At 37.4% G+C, this 18,581-nt stretch overlaps 1 protein-coding gene across 1 annotated transcript in view; it reads right to left on the reverse strand.

Annotated features, from left to right (window-relative positions):
- The window catches only part of LOC121315993 (translocating chain-associated membrane protein 2-like), a 37,892-nt gene extending 20,253 nt beyond the window's left edge, over positions 1-17,639 (reverse strand). The window contains exon 1 of the mRNA XM_041250655.1: positions 17,459-17,639. Coding sequence (XP_041106589.1) covers positions 17,459-17,578 — 120 coding nt within the window. The 5' untranslated portion in view covers positions 17,579-17,639. The remainder of the gene's footprint in view (positions 1-17,458) is intronic.
- Positions 17,640-18,581: the final 942 nt, after the last annotated feature.

The following is an 18,581-nucleotide window of genomic DNA, read 5'->3' on the forward strand; positions in this document are numbered from 1 at the left end:
TTATTTCTAGAAATTATTACTGTACTTTATTAATTTATTTTACTAATTACAGTATTATTCAGTACATTACATGTTTTTTGTTATTTTTTCTAAATTTGTTTAGCTGACAAGCAACATAGAATTACTGTATTAAATTATTAAAATACAGAATGATACATACTGTATAGTAATGAACAGTATTAGTTACATTACATTGTTTTATATTATTTCTTCTGTAATAAACCATTATACTACATACACTGTATATGTACATTGATCCATTAGTACTGTACTAGGTTTTGATTTTTGTTCTGATTTGGCAGGTATGTGCATGTACCTGGTTATTACATACCTCACTTATAACATACTGTTTTTACAGTCCCAAGGCAGTACTTTGTATAAGAGTTTCACTGTACTGTGTTAGTGGAAGACTAAATATGATTCTCACAACTGTGCTGGACATTTGGTTTTCAGAACTGTTGTAATATAATTCTTAGGTTTTCCTACTTATTTTAATGCCAGCAATGAGCCAAGTGATGATAATAAACATTATGATAGGTTTGAAGTGTCTTCAGGTGCTTTACTTACTATTACAGCAACAAGAGTCTGATTAATAAAAATTACCACAATTGATTTTTTTTTCAGATTTACTTAACTAGCAACATTATATTTATGTTCAAATGCCATATTTAATTGTTAATACATTGACAGAAAGTGGGAACAAATGGAATTGAACATTTTTGAAAAACGGAATTTGGTATTCCCAAGAATGGAGCAATTAGTAGCCCTAAAGATGGTTACAATTGAAGGCAGTGCAGAATCCGGTGTTTTATGTAGTAGCATAAAGCAATTTTATGCAGGCCACCAGTTAAGCATGCAGGCTATATGTATGATAACAACTGAAAGTGCTACATAGGATTACAGGATGATACACAATCAGAGGCAGAGCCACAATAAATGTCTTGTTTAAATTTAAAGTAAATTGTAAAATTGTTGATACTTTATTGGAGTTCTGTTGCATAATTGTATAATGTAACAAAAATATATTAAAAAGGGTTAATGCAGGACTTCCGGTGACATGACCACTCTAACAGATGCTTTCTAGGGGAGCTTCCACTGTAGCTGAAGTTAATCTGCCCTCACCTAAGTAATAAACCCCAAATACATTAAATGTAAGAATAAACAACCTCAACAAAAGATGAGTCAAACTGCAAAAAAAAAAAAAAAAAAAGAGAAGCTTAAGAAGAACCTGGATGAGAAAACATGAGACACGAGTAAGAGCAACACACTTCCGGTGGAACCACGTGATTCACCCCCGTTAATAGAGACAGTTCTAGCTGAACTGAAAACTACGTAAAGATGTTTATATCAGTCTTGACAGAGTAGAAGGATCTGTGAAAGAAATAAAACAATCAATTTCAAGACTCGACAAAAAAAAAAAAAAAATTGGAGAACCCGAAAACAGAATCAGTGAAACTGAGGATAGTTCTATTAGGAGGTAAGAGAGTGTTAAACTATCTGCTTAACAGGGAAAGGCAGCTGGAGGAAAGATGTGAAGCAACAGAAAACCGAGGAAGATGAAACAATCTGCGAATTGAGCTCCTAAAACTGCCACCATATCTCAAATTAAGCATTGATCGCTACTGCCGCAACCAGCGGACCCAAACCCTCCACCAAGATCAATTGTATTGAAAGTTCTTAATTTTCAAACAGAACAACAAATTCTTTTCAAGGCATGGGGCAAGAAAGAGCTCAGATACCAATGAAAACAAATCTCAATGGACCAGGACTTTTCGGCAGGATTACAACACAGAAATCAAAACATTAAGTCCTAGGCTCCCTGCCCAGCCAGATTAAAGGTGTTCCTGGACAGCTGCACAGAAATATTCTACTCTGCTTGGGAAGCGATTGAAGACCTACAACATCTGGGGATCACAGCAAAACATTACTTTTGTAAACTAAAACCTTCAACTGATCGTTCAAGCCAGGAAAGGATTAAGATCCCCCTTTCTTAATTAAATGCTACTCTATCAATGTGATGTGTGTGTGTGTGTGTGTGTGTATATATACACACGCACACACACACACACACACACCACACACACACGGAACAAAAACATAAATGCAACATGCAACAATTTCAAAGATTTTACTGAGCTAGTTCATATAAGGAAATCAGTCAATTGAAATTAATTAATTAGGCCCTAATCTATGGATTTCACATGACTGGGAATACAGATATGCATCTGTTGGTCACAGATGCCTTAAAAAAAAAAAATTGCCTCACGACAGTGGGCCTCAGGATCTTGTCACGGTATCTCTGTGCATTCAAATTGCCATCGATAAAATGCAATTGTATTCGTTGTTTGTAGGTTATGTCTGCCCATACCATAACCCCACCGCCACCATGGGGCTTTCTGTTCACAACGTTGACATCAGCAAACTGCTCGCCCACACGACGCCATACATGCTGTCTGCCATCTGCCCTGCACAGCCGAACCGCAGTCAGGTCAAGACCCTGGTGAGGACGACGAGCATGCAGATAAGCTTCCCCGAGCCTTTTATTGTCCCCAGCACAAGTGTACCTGTGTAATGATCATGCTGTTTAATCAGCTTCTTCCCAGCGACAGCGAGTGGGAGAAGTACAGGCGTGGAAAAGTACTGAGCAGTTTAGAAGCAGTAAGGAGAAATTGCATCTTTAATTGCTTTAACCAGAAAACACAGGACATTGAGCTGCTGCTGTGTTTCCCCAAAGTCAAACAGCCGCGTGTGTTTTTCTGATAACAAACAAGCTGAAACTCGGAGCAGCTGATTCAAATTCAGCGCAGTTCTGAGACACGGGCGAGGGGAGGAGCCAACAGCACAGCAGAACAATGCAGTTAAATGAGGCAGTCTTCCCAGCGACAGCGAGTGGAAGCGACAGCGAGTGGGAGAAGTACAGGCGTGGAAAAGTACAGAGCAGTTTAGAAGCAGTTTGAAAGCAGGTTGACGGCTGCAGAAGAAACTAAACTTCAAAAAAAAAAACCTCAACATGGTCTTCAAGCCAGTAATCTGTGACACCTGCTTGATGTGGGAAATCCGAGAAAACCCAGCCGAGCTAAACCAAGTGTGCGTAAAGTGCCGCGCGATCCAGGATTTGCATAAACTAGTAAGTATGCTAGAAATGGAGCTGGAAGAAGTGCGACAGCAGCAGGATCTTGAGGAACTGGCACACCCACAATTCATGGAAGTCTGCATCACCCCTAACAAACTGAAAGTCACCAGGGAGATAGAAGGTCAGAACAGCTGGGTTCAGGTAGGCAGAAGCAGGGAAAAAAAGAAACTTCGTCAAACACAACCACCAGAAATCAAAACAACCAACAAATTTGAGTCACTTCAGAATTTTGATGAGCAGAACCAACAACAAGAGAATGAAAGGAACAACATCCAGGACCCTACTGACAGTGGTGACCAGACAGCAAAAAGAAGGGAGGTCATAACTGTTGGGGACTCCACATTGAGAAACACAGCAAGTTCAATTTGCAGTTTGGACCCCCTTACTACGACAGTGTGCTGCCTTCCGAGAGCCTCGGTCAAGCACATCACTGAGAACGTGGACAGGCTCCTAGAACGAACAGGAGACGACCCGGTAGTAGTCGTCCACATCGGTACAAACAACATTGGAAGAGACAGACCAAAATCCCTGCAAAACAAATTCAGAGAGCTAGGAAGGAAATTAAAAGAGAAAACCAAAACTGTGGTATTTTCTGGTATACTACCGGCACCTTGCAAAGGACCATATGGACAGCTGGAAATAATTAATCAAAACGCATGGCTGAAGACGTGGTGCACAGGGAAGGCTTCACCTATCTTGATCACTGGACCACATTCTACAACGAGGACTATCTGTATAGACGGGACGGACTGCACTTAAATAACAAGGGAACCAGTCTACTTGGAGAAAAGATCCTCGAGCAGGTTCAGAAGCATTTAAACTAGAAAGGAAGGGGGGAGAAATCAACAAAAAAACAGAAGGGAGACCGCATCAAAACAAGAACAACAACTCAGGTAAGACAACCATTAAATGTATTTATCTAAATGCTAGAAGTATCAGAAACAAAATTCTAGAACTTGAAGCTACTGCACTAACAAGTAACTATGATGTGATAGGTGTTACTGAAACTTGGTTGTCTGAGAGTGATGGGGACGAATATAATATTTGTGGGTATACACTGTATAGGAAAGACAGGCAGGACAGAAGAGGAGGAGGGGTAGCGCTATACATAAGAAACAGTCTTGAAGCCCAGGTGTTAAACCTGGACAAAGAAAATAAAGCCGAATCAATATGGGTCAGAATAACGGACAAAAATTCAAAGGGCATAATAATAGGAGCATGCTATAGACCGCCAGATTCAGACGGTGAGCAAAATAATCTGTTATACAATGACATTAGAAATGCGTGTAGCAAAGGAGAAGCCATACTAATGGGGGATTTCAACTTCCCCCATATAAAATGGGAAAACCCGGTGGGTAGCACGAAGGATGAAATAGAAATGGTGGAAATGACAAATGACTGCTTCCTAACACAATTTGTCAAGGCACCCACTAGAGGGGAGGCATGCCTTGATTTAGTCTTTTCAAATAACGAAGATAGAATAACTAAAACAGAGGTCAGAGAACCACTGGCAAACTCAGACCACAACATGGTCTCATTTGAAGTGTTTTTTAAAACCCCAAAAGTAATGACTAAAGCTAAGGTTTACAATTTTAGAAAAGCAAACTATGAAGGTATGAAACAGAGACTAACAGAAGTAGATTGGAGTAAAATAGAGAAAACACCCACAGAAGAAGGATGGTTGTTCTTCAAAAATGTAGTACTAGAGGCGCAAAACAATTACATCCCTAAAGTAGACAAATCTAAATGTAAAACTAAATTGCCAAAATGGTTTAATAGATCAATTAAAAAAAATATTCAGTGAAAAAAGTCACTTTATAAAGCATTAAAAAAGGACCAAAAAGAAAGTACGCAGAAAGAGTACACGGAACTGCAAACGCAAGTCAAAAAGTTAGAAAGGCCAAGAGAGAAATAGAAATGAACATTGCTAAGGGAGCTAAAACCAATTCCAAAATGTTTTTCCAATATTACAACAGCAAGAGAACATTCAAAGAGGAGATTAAATGTTTAAGAGATACAAATGGCAAAATCGTAGATGAAGAAAAAAAAATAGCAAATATATTAAATGATTACTTTTCACAAGTTTTTACAAAGGAAGATACTGACAACATGCCCCACATGTCATCATGTTCCTATCCAGTTTTAAATAACTTTAACATAACTGAGGCAGAGGTGTTAAAGGGACTAGGAGCTCTTAAAATAAACAAATCCCCTGGGCCGGACGAGATCCTCCCAGTAGTACTCAAAGAAACGAAAGAAGTAATTTACAAACCGCTAACCAAGATCATGCAGCAGTCTCTTGACACAGGGGTGGTACCGACAGACTGGAAAATTGCAAACGTAATACCGATCCACAAAAAGGGAAACAAAACTGAACCAGGTAACTACAGACCAGTAAGCCTGACTTCTATTATATGCAAACTTATGAAAACTATAATAAGATCCAGAATGGAAAATTACCTATATGGTAACAGGGTCCTGTGAGACAGTCAACATGGTTTTAGGAAAGGGAGATCGTGTCTAACTAACTTGCTTGATATTTTTGAGGATGCAACATCGATAATGGATAATTGCAAAGCATATGACATGGTTTATTTAGATTTCCAGAAAGCTTTTGACAAAGTCCCGCACAAAAGATTAATTCTCAAACTGAACGCAGTTGGGATTCAAGGAAACACATGTACATGGATTAGGGAGTGGTTAACATGTAGAAAACAGAAAGTACTGATTAGAGGAAAAACCTCAGAATGGAATGTGGTAACCAGTGGTGTACCACAGGGATCAGTATTAGGTCCTCTGCTATTCCTAATCTACATTAATGATTTAGATTCTGGTATAGTAAGCAAACTTGTTAAATTTGCAGACAACACAAAAGTAGGAGGAGTGGCAAACACTGTTGCAGCAGCAAAGGTCATTCAAAATGATCTAGACAAGATTCAGAACTGGGCAGACACATGGCAAATGACATTTAATAGAGAAAAGTATAAGGTACTGCACGCAGGAAATAAAAATGTACATTATAAATATCATATGGGAGATACTGAAATTGGAGAAGGAATCTATGAAAAAGACCTAGGAGTTTTTGTTGACTCAGAAATGTCTTCATCTAGACAATGTGGGGAAGCTATAAAAAAGGCTAACAAGATGCTCGGATACATTGTGAAAAGTGTTGAATTTAAATCAAGGGAAGTAATGTTAAAACTGTACAATGCACTAGTAAGACCTCATCTTGAATATTGTGTGCAGTTCTGGTCACCTCGCTATAAAAAAGATATTGCTGTCTAGAAAGAGTGCAAAGAAGAGCGACCAGAATTATTCCAGGCTTAAAAGGCATGTCATATGCAGACAGGCTAAAAGAATTGAATCTGTTCAGTCTTGAACAAAGACTACACGGTGACCTAATTCAAGCATTCAAAATTCTAAAAGGTATTGACAATGTCAACCCAAGGGACTTTTTCGACCTGAAAAAAGAAACAAGGACCAGGGGTCACAAATGGAGATTAGACAAAGGGGCATTCAGAACAGAAAATAGGAGGCACTTTTTTACAGAGAATTGTGAGGGTCTGGAATCAACTCCCCAGTAATTTTGTTGAAGCTGACACCCTGGGATCCTTCAAGAAGCTGCTTGATGAGATTCTGGGATCAATAAGCTACTAACCAAACGAGCAAGATGGGCCGAATGGCTTCCTCTGGTTTGTAAACTTTCTTATGTTCTTAATTATTTGATTTTCTATGCCCAACATAACCTTTAATACTGATATTCATGCAGTGAGGGGATAAGGATGGCAAAGACAATCTTTAGCACCAAGAACATAATATGTAAGGTTTGCATGTATTAACTTATAATGTGAAAGGCCTGCATAGTTTCATTAAAAAGAAAAAGATACTCACTCAACTTAAACAAATGTACTGTGAAGTGGCCTTTACGCAAGAAACTCATCTATCTGATGCAGAGCATCGTAAATTATCCAAGTCTTGGGCCAACCAAGTGTTCTTTTCCTCCCATCACTCGGGTAGAAGACGATGAGCAGGGCACTTAAAAATAGCTCTACAGAGTTGGGTTTGACCGATGTTTGGAGGTACTCAAATCCAAGACGGCGTGATTTTTCTTTTTATTCCCATCCAATTCTTGCAAGTCACGTATAGATTATTTCTTTTTGTCAAAAGACAGAAGCCCACAGAATCTCAGACTGTAAAATTCTTAGTATTACATTGTCTGATCATGCCCCAGTGGTTTTAGACTGGGACTTGGGTAGGCAAACCACCTCCAGCCTCTGGCGCTTGACCACCACATTGCGTGACGCCACGTTTCGAGACTATCAATAGTGAGTTACAACAGTACCTAGAATTTAATGAATCCCCTGCGGTTTCTCCTGTGTATTGCGGGAGGGTGTAAAGGCTTTCTTGAGGGGATGTATAATTGTATACACATCTGCAAGTAAAAAAAGAAGGGAGGCTCTGCAAGTAGAATTAGAAAAAATATAGATATTGGAACTGCAACACAAACCACATCGATATCCTGAAATTTTAGCCCAACTTAAGGAAACTCGTAGATCATTCATTGAATACTTTAACTGAAAAGGTAGAAGGAAACTTTTTTTTGTTTTTTTTTTTTTTTTTTTTTTTTTAAATCAACGTTATTATGAGCATGGCTGCAGGCCTAGCCAGTTATTGGCTTTAACTTAGAAAACAACAAGCATCCACGGTAGTGCAAAAGCTTAAAGCTAAAGCCGGAGAATGCTTTTTTAACTAAACCAGACCAGATCTCTAAGGCCTTTGCATCCTTCTACAAGAAGCTTTACTCCAATACAGATACCTGTACTGATTTGTCAAGAATAGAGGCCTATTTACAACATATAAACATTCCGCAACTACCCATGACACTTTCCCAAATAATAGATAAGCCTATCACTGTAGCAGAAATAAGGAATGTGATTAACAACTTGAAAAACAACAAAAGTCCTGGGTCAGACAAATGAGTTTTATATATTCTGTAGTGATGCCGCTGTTGTTACATGCATACTCCGTACATTAGATGTGGGGGTGCTGCCATTCACCTGGAGGGATGCTATTATTACTGTCATTCACAAGGAAGGTAAAGACCCAATGGAGTGCAGGTCATACAGACCAAAATCCCTCCTTAATAAAGATCAAGATACTTACATTTATTCTAGCCAAAAGAGTGGAGAAAGTTACCAAGGATATTATACACCCAGACCAAACAGGATTTATTCTTGGACATCACTCAATATCATTAATATCATGTTATATACCCAGGGCAGGATGCAGGTAGTATAGCCTTAGCATTAGATGCTGAAAAAGCCTGGCAGGGTGTCATGGCCCTTTCTTTTTCAGGTTCTGGGTAAATTTGGATTTGGCCCTAATTTTATTAAATTAATTCAGAATCTGTATTCTACACCACAGGCCTCAGTACATGTGAATGGCAGCTTCTCTCTGTCATTTGGGCTGGACAGAGGGACATGACAGGGATGCCCAGTATAGAACAGTATAGAACCATTGTCATACATCTGAACTCAATACCTAATCTCATGAAATACATGGAGGAATTTGGACTCTTCTCAGGTTACAAAATAAATATGAATAAAACAGAAGCCCTGACCATGAATAAGATCCCTCATCAGATGAAAACGTTGTTCTCTTTTAAATGGCCAGTGGGGGGCATAAGATATTTAGGAATTAACATACCTTCTTTAGATACCTTGTATAAAGAGAACTATGTTAAACTAATTGATAGGATTAAGGGAGATTTAGACCGCTGGTCAGTTTTGCCTCTGTCCTTGATAGGGAGAGTAGAAACGATTAGAATGAACACACTCCTCAGGCTTTTATATCCCTTTTAGATGCTACCTACTCACGTTCCTATGTCCATATTTAATACACTAAACTGCCCGATTTCAAGATTTATTTGGCAAGGCAAACAGCCTTGAAAACGTTCTAAAGTGTTATATCTTCCAAAACGGTGGGCTGGGATTACCTAATTTAAGGTTGTATTATTGGGAAGCCCAATTACGGGCCATGACAATCTGGCTGACAGAACTCACAGCACTAGGTGGCTTAATATGGAGAATACTAAATGCACACTGGTCCCATTGTCAGTAATACCATTTGTGGGAGGGAAGAGGATAGGTGGCTCTGTGAGTTAATGGTCCCCATTTATGCTTCAGGTTTGAAACACAGTGCAACAGACTTACCATCTGCCCATGTTAATTTCTACACTACAAGTACTGCCCATGTTAATGATTTTGTGCCTTTGTCACTTGATGCAGGGTTTAGAAAATGGTCTCACTTAAAGTTGCACTTTGTGCACCAATTATTACAGGACAGTCAATTTAAATCTTTTTAAATCTTTTTTTTTTAGATACCTACAACCGAGACACTATCTACTTAAGCATAACGATTGGGGGAAAGTAACAAAAAACACTGAACAACACAATTAAAATCCAGAAAAGGGAATATAGCAGAAAGCAAACAGCTGGTATGTACCAAGCCCTAGCTTCTATGGTACCGAACAATACATATTGTATTAGAAGAAAATGGGAGGCCGAACTGCAACAGGAAATCACACTTAAAATGTGGGAAGACATATGCAGTGAGGCTCACAAAGTTATCAATGCAAATATATGGAATTTCAGTGGAAAGTTGTAAGTAGATATTTTAGGACCCTGCTGATAGTGACAAAGATTAACCCTGCTGTGTCTGGTTAATATTTGGAGGGGTTATGGAGAGGTGGGTACCACTTCCATATGTTATGAACCTGCCACAAATTGGATAGGTTTTGGGAATCTATTTTCCAGACCATTAATAAGGTTTTTGGAGCAATCCTCCCTAGAAGCCCCCAGATAACAGTATTGGGAGTAATAGCTGAGATTGTGGAGGGTAGAAGTCACATATACTTGCTCCAGATTTTCTTCAAGCTGGTATAAAAAGGATCACCCAACATATGGAGAATGGTTTAAGTAAAGTACAAGATGTTTGTTATGGAAAAAATAACATACTTGTTGAAACTGCAATTGGACAGATTTACAGAGAGATGGGCGCCACTTACTGCTATCCTAGAACTACAACTAATTCATGCCTACTGTATACATGATTGTGACATCCTGAGATTGCCTTTGAAATAAACAGTTTATAACCTTAAAATGAATGGGATACACTGACCAACCCTGTTTATGTTATTTAAATTTTATTTCTGTTTAATATACCATTGGTGAAGACTGCGGTGGAATTTTAAGTACTTACTGTATATCAAAAACGAATGTGATGGAAATGTAATGAACACTATGTATTTTTTGTTTTTGGTCTTTTGTCTTGAAAACAAATAAAAACCAAGTTGAAAAAAAAAAAAGGGCTAATGTGTGGCCGAGAGATTCTCACTGATAATTTACCCTCTCAGTCAAGACGGCAGGTTTCTCAGTATCTAAAAAGCTTAGACCCCTGGTCCTGCTCTGCGCAAAAAAAAAAAAAATTGATGATTCCAAATTGAATAAAAAAAATAAAAGCTTTCCTTTAGAACATAAGAAAGTTTACAAACGAGAGGAGACCATTCGGCCCATCTTGCTCGTTTGGTTGTTTGTAGCTTATTGATCCCAGAATCTCATCAAGCAGCTTCTTGAAGGATCCCAGGGTGTCAGCTTCAACAACATTATTGGGGAGTTGATTCCAGACCCTCACAATTCTCTGTGTAAAAAAGTGTCTCCTGTTTTCTGTTCTGAATGCCCCTTTGTCTAATCTCCATTTGTGACCCCTGGTCCTTGTTTCTTTTTTCAGGTCGAAAAAGTCCCTTGGGTCGACATTGTCAATACCTTTTAGAATTTTGAATGCTTGAATGAGATTGCGGCACAGTCTTCTTTGTTCAAGACTGAATAGATTAAATTCTTTTAGCCTGTCCGCACATGACATGCCTTTTTAACCCGGAATAATTCTGGTCGCTCTTCTTTGCACTCTTTCTAAAGCAGCAATAGCCTTTTTGTAGCGAGGTGACCAGAACTGAACACAATATTCAAGATGAGGTCTTACTAGTGCATTGTACAGTTTTAACATTACTTCCCTTGATTTAAATTCAACACTTTTCACAATGTATCCGAGCATCTTGTTAGCCTTTTTTATAGCTTCCCCACATTGTCTAGATGAAGACATTTCTGAGTCAACAAAAACTCCTAGGTCTTTTTCATAGATTCCTTCTCCAATTTCAATATCTCCCATATGATATTTATAATGTACATTTTTATTTCCTGCGTGCAGTACCTTACACTTTTCTCTATTAAATGTCATTTGCCATGTGTCTGCCCAGTTCTGAATCTTGTCTAGATCATTTTGAATGACCTTTGCTGCTGCAACAGTGTTTGCCACTCCTCCTATTTTTGTGTCGTCTGCAAATTTAACAAGTTTGCTTACTATACCAGAATCTAAATCATTAATGTAGATTAGGAATAGCAGAGGACCTAATACTGATCCCTGTGGTACACCGCTGGTTACCACACTCCATTCTGAGGTTTTTCCTCTAATCAGTACTTTCTGTTTTCTACATGTTAACCACTCCCTAATCCATGTACATGTGTTTCCTTGAATTCCAACTGCGTTCAGTTTGAGAATTAATCTTTTGTGCGGGACTTTGTCAAAAGCTTTCTGGAAATCTAAATAAACCATGTCATATGCTTTGCAATTATCCATTATCGATGTTGCATCCTCAAAAAATCAAGCAAGTTAGTTAGACACGATCTCCCTTTCCTAAAACCATGTTGACTGTCTCCCAGGACCCTGTTACCATATAGGTAATTTTCCATTTTGGATCTTATTATAGTTTCCATAAGTTTGCATATAATAGAAGTCAGGCTTACTGGTCTGTAGTTACCTGGTTCAGTTTTGTTTCCCTTTTTGTGGATCGGTATTACGTTTGCAATTTTCCAGTCTGTCGGTACCACCCCTGTGTCAAGAGACTGCTGCATGATCTTGGTTAGCGGTTTGTAAATTACTTCTTTCATTTCTTTGAGTACTACTGGGAGGATCTCATCCGGCCCAGGGGATTTGTTTATTTTAAGAGCTCCTAGTCCCTTTAACACTTCTGCCTCAGTTATGCTAAAGTTATTTAAAACTGGATAGGAACTGGATGACATGTGGGGCATGTTGTCAGTATCTTCCTTTGTAAAAACTTGTGAAAAGTAATCATTTAATATATTTGCTATTTTTTTTTCTTCCTCTACGATTTTGCCATTTGTATCTCTTAAACATTTAATCTCCTCTTTGAATGTTCTCTTGCTGTTGTAATATTGGAAAAACATTTTGGAATTGGTTTTAGCTCCCTTAGCAATGTTCATTTCTATTTCTCTCTTGGCCTTTCTAACTTCCTTTTTGACTTGCGTTTGCAGTTCTGTGTACTCTTTCTGCGTACTTTCTTTTTGGTCCTTTTTTAATGCTCTGTAAAGTGCCTTTTTTCGCTGAATATTTTTTTTAATTGATCTATTAAACCATTTTGGCAATTTAGTTTTACATTTAGATTTGTCTACTTTAGGGATGTAATTGTTTTGCGCCTCTAGTACTACATTTTTGAAGAACAACCATCCTTCTTCTGTGGGTGTTTTCTCTATTTTACTCCAATCTACTTCTGTTAGTCTCTGTTTCATGCCTTCATAGTTTGCTTTTCTAAAATTGTAAACCTTAACTTTAGTCTTTACTTTTGGGGATTTAAAAAACACTTCAAATGAGACCATGTTGTGGTCTGAGTTTGCCAGTGGTTCTCTGACCTCTGTTTTAGTTATTCTATCTTCGTTATTTGAAAAGACTAAATCAAGGCATGCCTCCCCTCTAGTGGGTGCCTTCACAAATTGTGTTAGGAAGCAGTCATTTGTCATTTCCACCATTTCTATTTCATCCTTCGCGCTACCCACCGGGTTTTCCCATTTTATTTGGGAGTATCATCATGGAGAGTATCATCATGGATACATTTCGGGCACCCCAAAGCTCTCCAAAAAGGCCACCTTTTGAATGAAATATTGGACAAATAAGTAAAAAAGAGGACTACAAAATCTAATTCATGTGGCAATGTATAGCATGTGAGGTGCCAGAAGGTAACCTCCCTTTTAGATCTTACTCAATAAACTAGTGTAGGACTGGCCATAAAGATTTACACAATATTCATTTTTGGAGCTGTTTGGAGAGGTTTGGGGACACTTGGGCCTTTTGTAAAAACTCATGTAGAATCTGATCCCTTTATTCAATCAGTTTCAAATCAAATCAGTTTTTACCCAGTGTAGCAGACATGTTGGGGAAGCACCGGAAGAAAATCTGGCTCTTTTCATGTGCTACATGGTGAAAAAATAACGATAGAATATAAACAAAGGAAAAGCGTTTCTTGTTTTTTATGTTTTTTTTGTTTTTTTTCTGGATATCTCCTTCCATTGTGGTACCGAGTAAGACTTATATCAAATCTGAGCCACGCCTGTGCTGTCTATACTTTAGAAGATAATGTGATTTATTTAAGGCCACAGCCCTCCAGGCAGAAATTGCCTGTGGGAGGCTGGGGGTTTAAGAGGTTAAAACAAACATATTCTCCTATACAGTTTACTTTAATTGCACTGAACTGAGATGCCCTCAGAATTCTGACAAATTAAAAAATTGTATTTATTTTTCTGGGTTTCTTAAATCATCCCCTGCCTTCAAGAGAAGTGTTTTGACAAAGATTCCCAGATCTACAGAGCAACTAGACAATAGCCTTGCAGGACTGATTTAAAAAAAAAAAAACTACCTTTGAATGAATCTTTGCTTTAAATCGACATTACTGGGGCAGTGGTCTCAGGGTCATACCACATGGTTACAAAAGGTTTGCTAGGGTAAAAACAAACTAATATCCAAAATGGTAGCCAGGCAACTGAGTCAACCGAGGGTTGAGCACTCAGCCAGTCTTGTATCACTCAATGCTGTAGATGGACAACCTGACTGCTGGATGAAGAAGGCTGGGCAGAAAAACAGTACTCCACCTCCCATACATAATTTATCTACAGACTATATATTGAAAACTGAAGACATACAATTCAGAACAGCACCACAACTTACTTAGCAGTGCTTCATACATAGTCATTTAATTCATAGCAGCAGAGCTATGGGATGGAAAGTCAACCAAATCATTATTCATTGTTGAGACAGGCAGTCAAAAATTCCAAGATAAACACATACTGGAGTGTGGGAGAATAAACAAATTAATATCAAAATCACAAAGGGCAAAGAGAATCTACCCCAGATTTCCGCTTTCTCAAATAGTTAACCTTTCCATGGTGATGGAAAAAAATATCCATCATTGTAAACAGACAACTGAAAGAAATTAAACTACTGAATTACACAGAAATATGTCTCAAATAATATTACCATGTGAGAAACAGATTAAAACATGGATGATTACTGCAGGGTTTACAAACTAAATAAAACTGCTAACAATTTGTATTGCAAAGTGATGCGATATTGGGATTCAAAGGAAAGATCTGGAAAAAAAAAATATGGTAACACCTGGAACCAACTCAGAGCATCTGGAAAAGCCTTGAAACATCAGGGACAGGATCAGTGTGAAGTCAAAGATAGGTTCAGTTAAATATCTTCCACATAAGAGTGTACCATTCACCTCTGACCTCTCAGACTACAGGAATGTCCCCCAGGCCTCTCAGACTACATACTACACCCCCCCCACCCCCACATTGTCTCCAGCTTCTCCCACAACGTACCCAACTGAGCAGGCAAACCAAATTCCTTGATACTAGGGGTTGTTTCTTGAGGTCCACAGTAAATGGCCTAGTATAATTGAGAATAACATTTTATCAGTGTTAAATACCATTTAACACTGATAAAACACTGGCGACTGGCTGGCTTTGTCCCTCTCTAAGAGTGTGCACCTCAATGGCCCTGATAAGATATCCTGTGCGGCTTGACAGTTCGTCTGTCAGTCATGTAAGATCTAAGCATCTCTTGCATATATTGAATATAACTATAATATATATATATATATATATATATATATATATATATATATATATATATATATATATATATATATATATATATATATATGGCAAAATATGTAAAAAACTGAATATTTTATTTCAGTATCAAAAATGTGTAAATTTGCCCTTTGCAAGAAAATAACTTGGAAAATGTGTTTTGTAATGCCTTATGCATGTTTTCACTGACCTAAATTGCATTAATCTTTGACTACCTAATAATGTTATTTTAGGTAGGGTAATCCAAGACTAGTGCCACTCAGAGTTTGTGAAAGCAGTTGTCAATGTTTAGTTATTAGAGACGGATACTGAAAGCTCCTGCTCTCAAATATCAGTTACATAACTGAAATCACTGTTTTCTACAAGAAGGTGGCAGCACTGTGCAATAGACTTGGCTAAGAAATAAATATTCAAATATCAAAGTACCAATACCCCAATTAGTTTCTTAAGCAACTGTTGAATTTTGTAGTTGCTTCTTTGTAAATTTCAGCAGATCTCAGAAAGGCACCCTCGAATGTTAGGGTTGAATGTTAACATTGAATGTTTCAATGTTATATCTCGGGTGACTATTCCAGAAATACCATTTATGGGCAATAGGGGAAGCCTGTCAGCCTGATCCAGTAGAACAGGGCTAAATTCAGAAGCTGAATGGTGTAACTTAAAATGTAAAGTCAAACCCTCATTATATCACACCTGTTAATATCACCCAATGCTTATTGTCAAGTCCTGACCAGTGTAATGGGAGGCAGCTGCTAATAATATCCCTTTGCTTATTATCACCATCTGGTTAATATCAAATCACATTTATCAAATTGTACGCCTGCTTTCTACCCCACTTAATTACACTTTGAGAAATAAAAGCATAAGATTAGAAAGTTAACATGCAAATGGCTGTACATTTGTTGAGATATAAAAGTGAAAATTATAGCATACAGAAAACTGTTTACATGTACAGCGTAGTAGAATGTACTTTTTGAAAAGAAAGCATATTTGCTTTCTGTGTTTTAATGCTTATTTTGCCATAGTATTAAACTCCTGATAAAGTTAAATCCTGTTATTGTCACTAATTTTTCTCAGCCCCTCAAGAGTTTGATTACATTTTAGCAATCCAGCACAAATTAGAGGAAACAAAATCACTGCCACACCTTGTTATACCCTATGGTGAAAGTTCCACATTCTCCTTGTAGCCTAGATAATAAATTATATTTTAAATAAACTTCAAACAACATCTTTGTCTTTTTTGGTGGTTAAACATTATTTCAGTAAAATACAGATATAAACCTGTCATATCTGTCAAACTTTTATCCAACAGTTGCTCATTTTAGAGAAGTCTATTAATTCATTTCTGAAACTGGCAGATGATCACAGCATCATTAAGTGATTGTGGTGGTTACACCAGCTGCCAGTGCAGATTTGCCTATCCAGTAGCAGGTTACTTGGGAGCGGGGGAATGCTGGCTAATGTCTAGCATCTTCTCATGTCACCCGGGCAGAAACAGAAATAGTGGAGGGAGGGAGGAAAAGACCCTTCCTCCATGGCAGCCAAGACAGTGAGACGTGGCAGTTCAAGAACCCAGCCATCGCATTGCAACTGAAAGAAAGCTGCAGTCATTCATTTTTTATATATATATATATATATATATATATATATATATATATATATATATATATATATATATATATAACACATCCTCTAAATCATACCCCTGGCAGGCATAAAAGTGGCAATTTCCAAGACTGCATTAAAATCAGATTACTGCATGCAGCGCTTCAGTGAAATCGACACATCTGTTCTATTACACAAATGATCGGGTAATATGTAACTTTACCAATGAACTACACAAGTAGGTTTACTGCCCGGAATTTCGTGAAAACACCCTCACAAAGCAACCAGTTACATAGTTGGCAAAACAAATACGGTGGACTTGCGGAGAAAAACTGTTGGTTAAATAAAATCTGAATGGTATGTGATTTAAGAATACTAGTTAACTTGTAGATTCAGATATTATATATATATATAAAATCTTCCAAAATACGTTTCTTTTTCAGATGTGTAAACATAACAAGTAAACACTGTGCTGTTTATTTTGTTGTTTTTATAACAATAATAATAATAATAATAAATAATAATAATAATAATAATAATAATAATAATAATAAATAAATAAATAAATACATAAATAAAACAATAAAGAAGAAACTACTGCAGGAATGCAGTCTACTGATCGGTCGAGACCAGCCCAGGAAAAAAAAAAATGGGAGAAAAAGTTTAATGAAAAAAAATGTACCCTGTGAAATTAAATATTGTTTTGAAATCATCTCACCTCGAACATCAAACCGATCAGAATGAAGACCACCAGACAGAAGACAATGTCTGCATGATTTTGGATAAGAAACTCCTGACTGAAGAATGGATAGCTCTTATTCCTCCTCCGAAAAGCCATTTCATTCTTTTTTTTTCCTGAAATCAGAAACTTTCTGCGAAGTTGACTAGTTGAAGTTTTGGTCTCGTTTTCTGCGCATGCGCGCCAATGATTAAAGGGGCATGGCTACAGAAAATTCCTTTTTAAAGGGGAGGTGTGGACCCCGACACAAATACCGTGGGGGAAGGTTTGAGAAATGCAAAACAGTTTTCAGAATTATTTTCAATAGATAGTCATTCATTCTGCATTTTAGTACATATTGAAACTGTAAATATTTGCTCACTTTGTTGTTTTAGTAAGCTCAGCAACTGTAATTGCAGGGGAAGTGGTAATTAATAGTTCTTTAGTAGATCCTCTTTTAACCAACCTGCTCTGTGGACATGGAAATGGTTTGTACCGGCGCTGGAATTAAATAAAGTTATGCCTAGCGGCAGAATACTACATGTGTTATAAATACACAGTGCTCTAGTGGGGCAGATTAACAAAATGTCGAATGATTTATTTATTTTATTTCATATATATATATATATATATAGAGAGAGAGAGAGAGAGAGAGAGAGAGAGAGAGAGAGAGAGGAGGTTTACAGAAAACATAATACACACAGCATAATAAAACATTAAAATAGCATAAAAAAAGATTATACTAAAAAGACTATTTTAAATAAAAGTAAATACATTTCCAATCATGTATATTTAAAAAAACAAACAGAAATAATAAAAAGACTATAATAAAAAGGCCTGTATATATAAAGTCTTCAATCTTGACTTAAAAATAGTAAGACTCCTAGCTTCTCTGACAAAAAAAGGCAGAGCGTTCCATAATGTAGGAGTCTGATAAGAAAAGGCCCTTCCTCCCATGCTATTTGTATTTACCCTTGGAATAACCAAGAGCCCTGCATCCTGAGATCTAAGATTCAGTTTAGGAATGTATGGGATCAACAGCTCTGGTAAATAACTGGGTGCTAATCCATTAAGGGCTTTATAAGTTAAAAATAAAATCTTAAAATCAATCCAGTGTAAGGAG

Source organism: Polyodon spathula, chromosome 5 (genome assembly GCF_017654505.1).
Source record: "Polyodon spathula isolate WHYD16114869_AA chromosome 5, ASM1765450v1, whole genome shotgun sequence".
Classification (NCBI taxonomy): Eukaryota; Metazoa; Chordata; class Actinopteri; order Acipenseriformes; family Polyodontidae; genus Polyodon; species Polyodon spathula.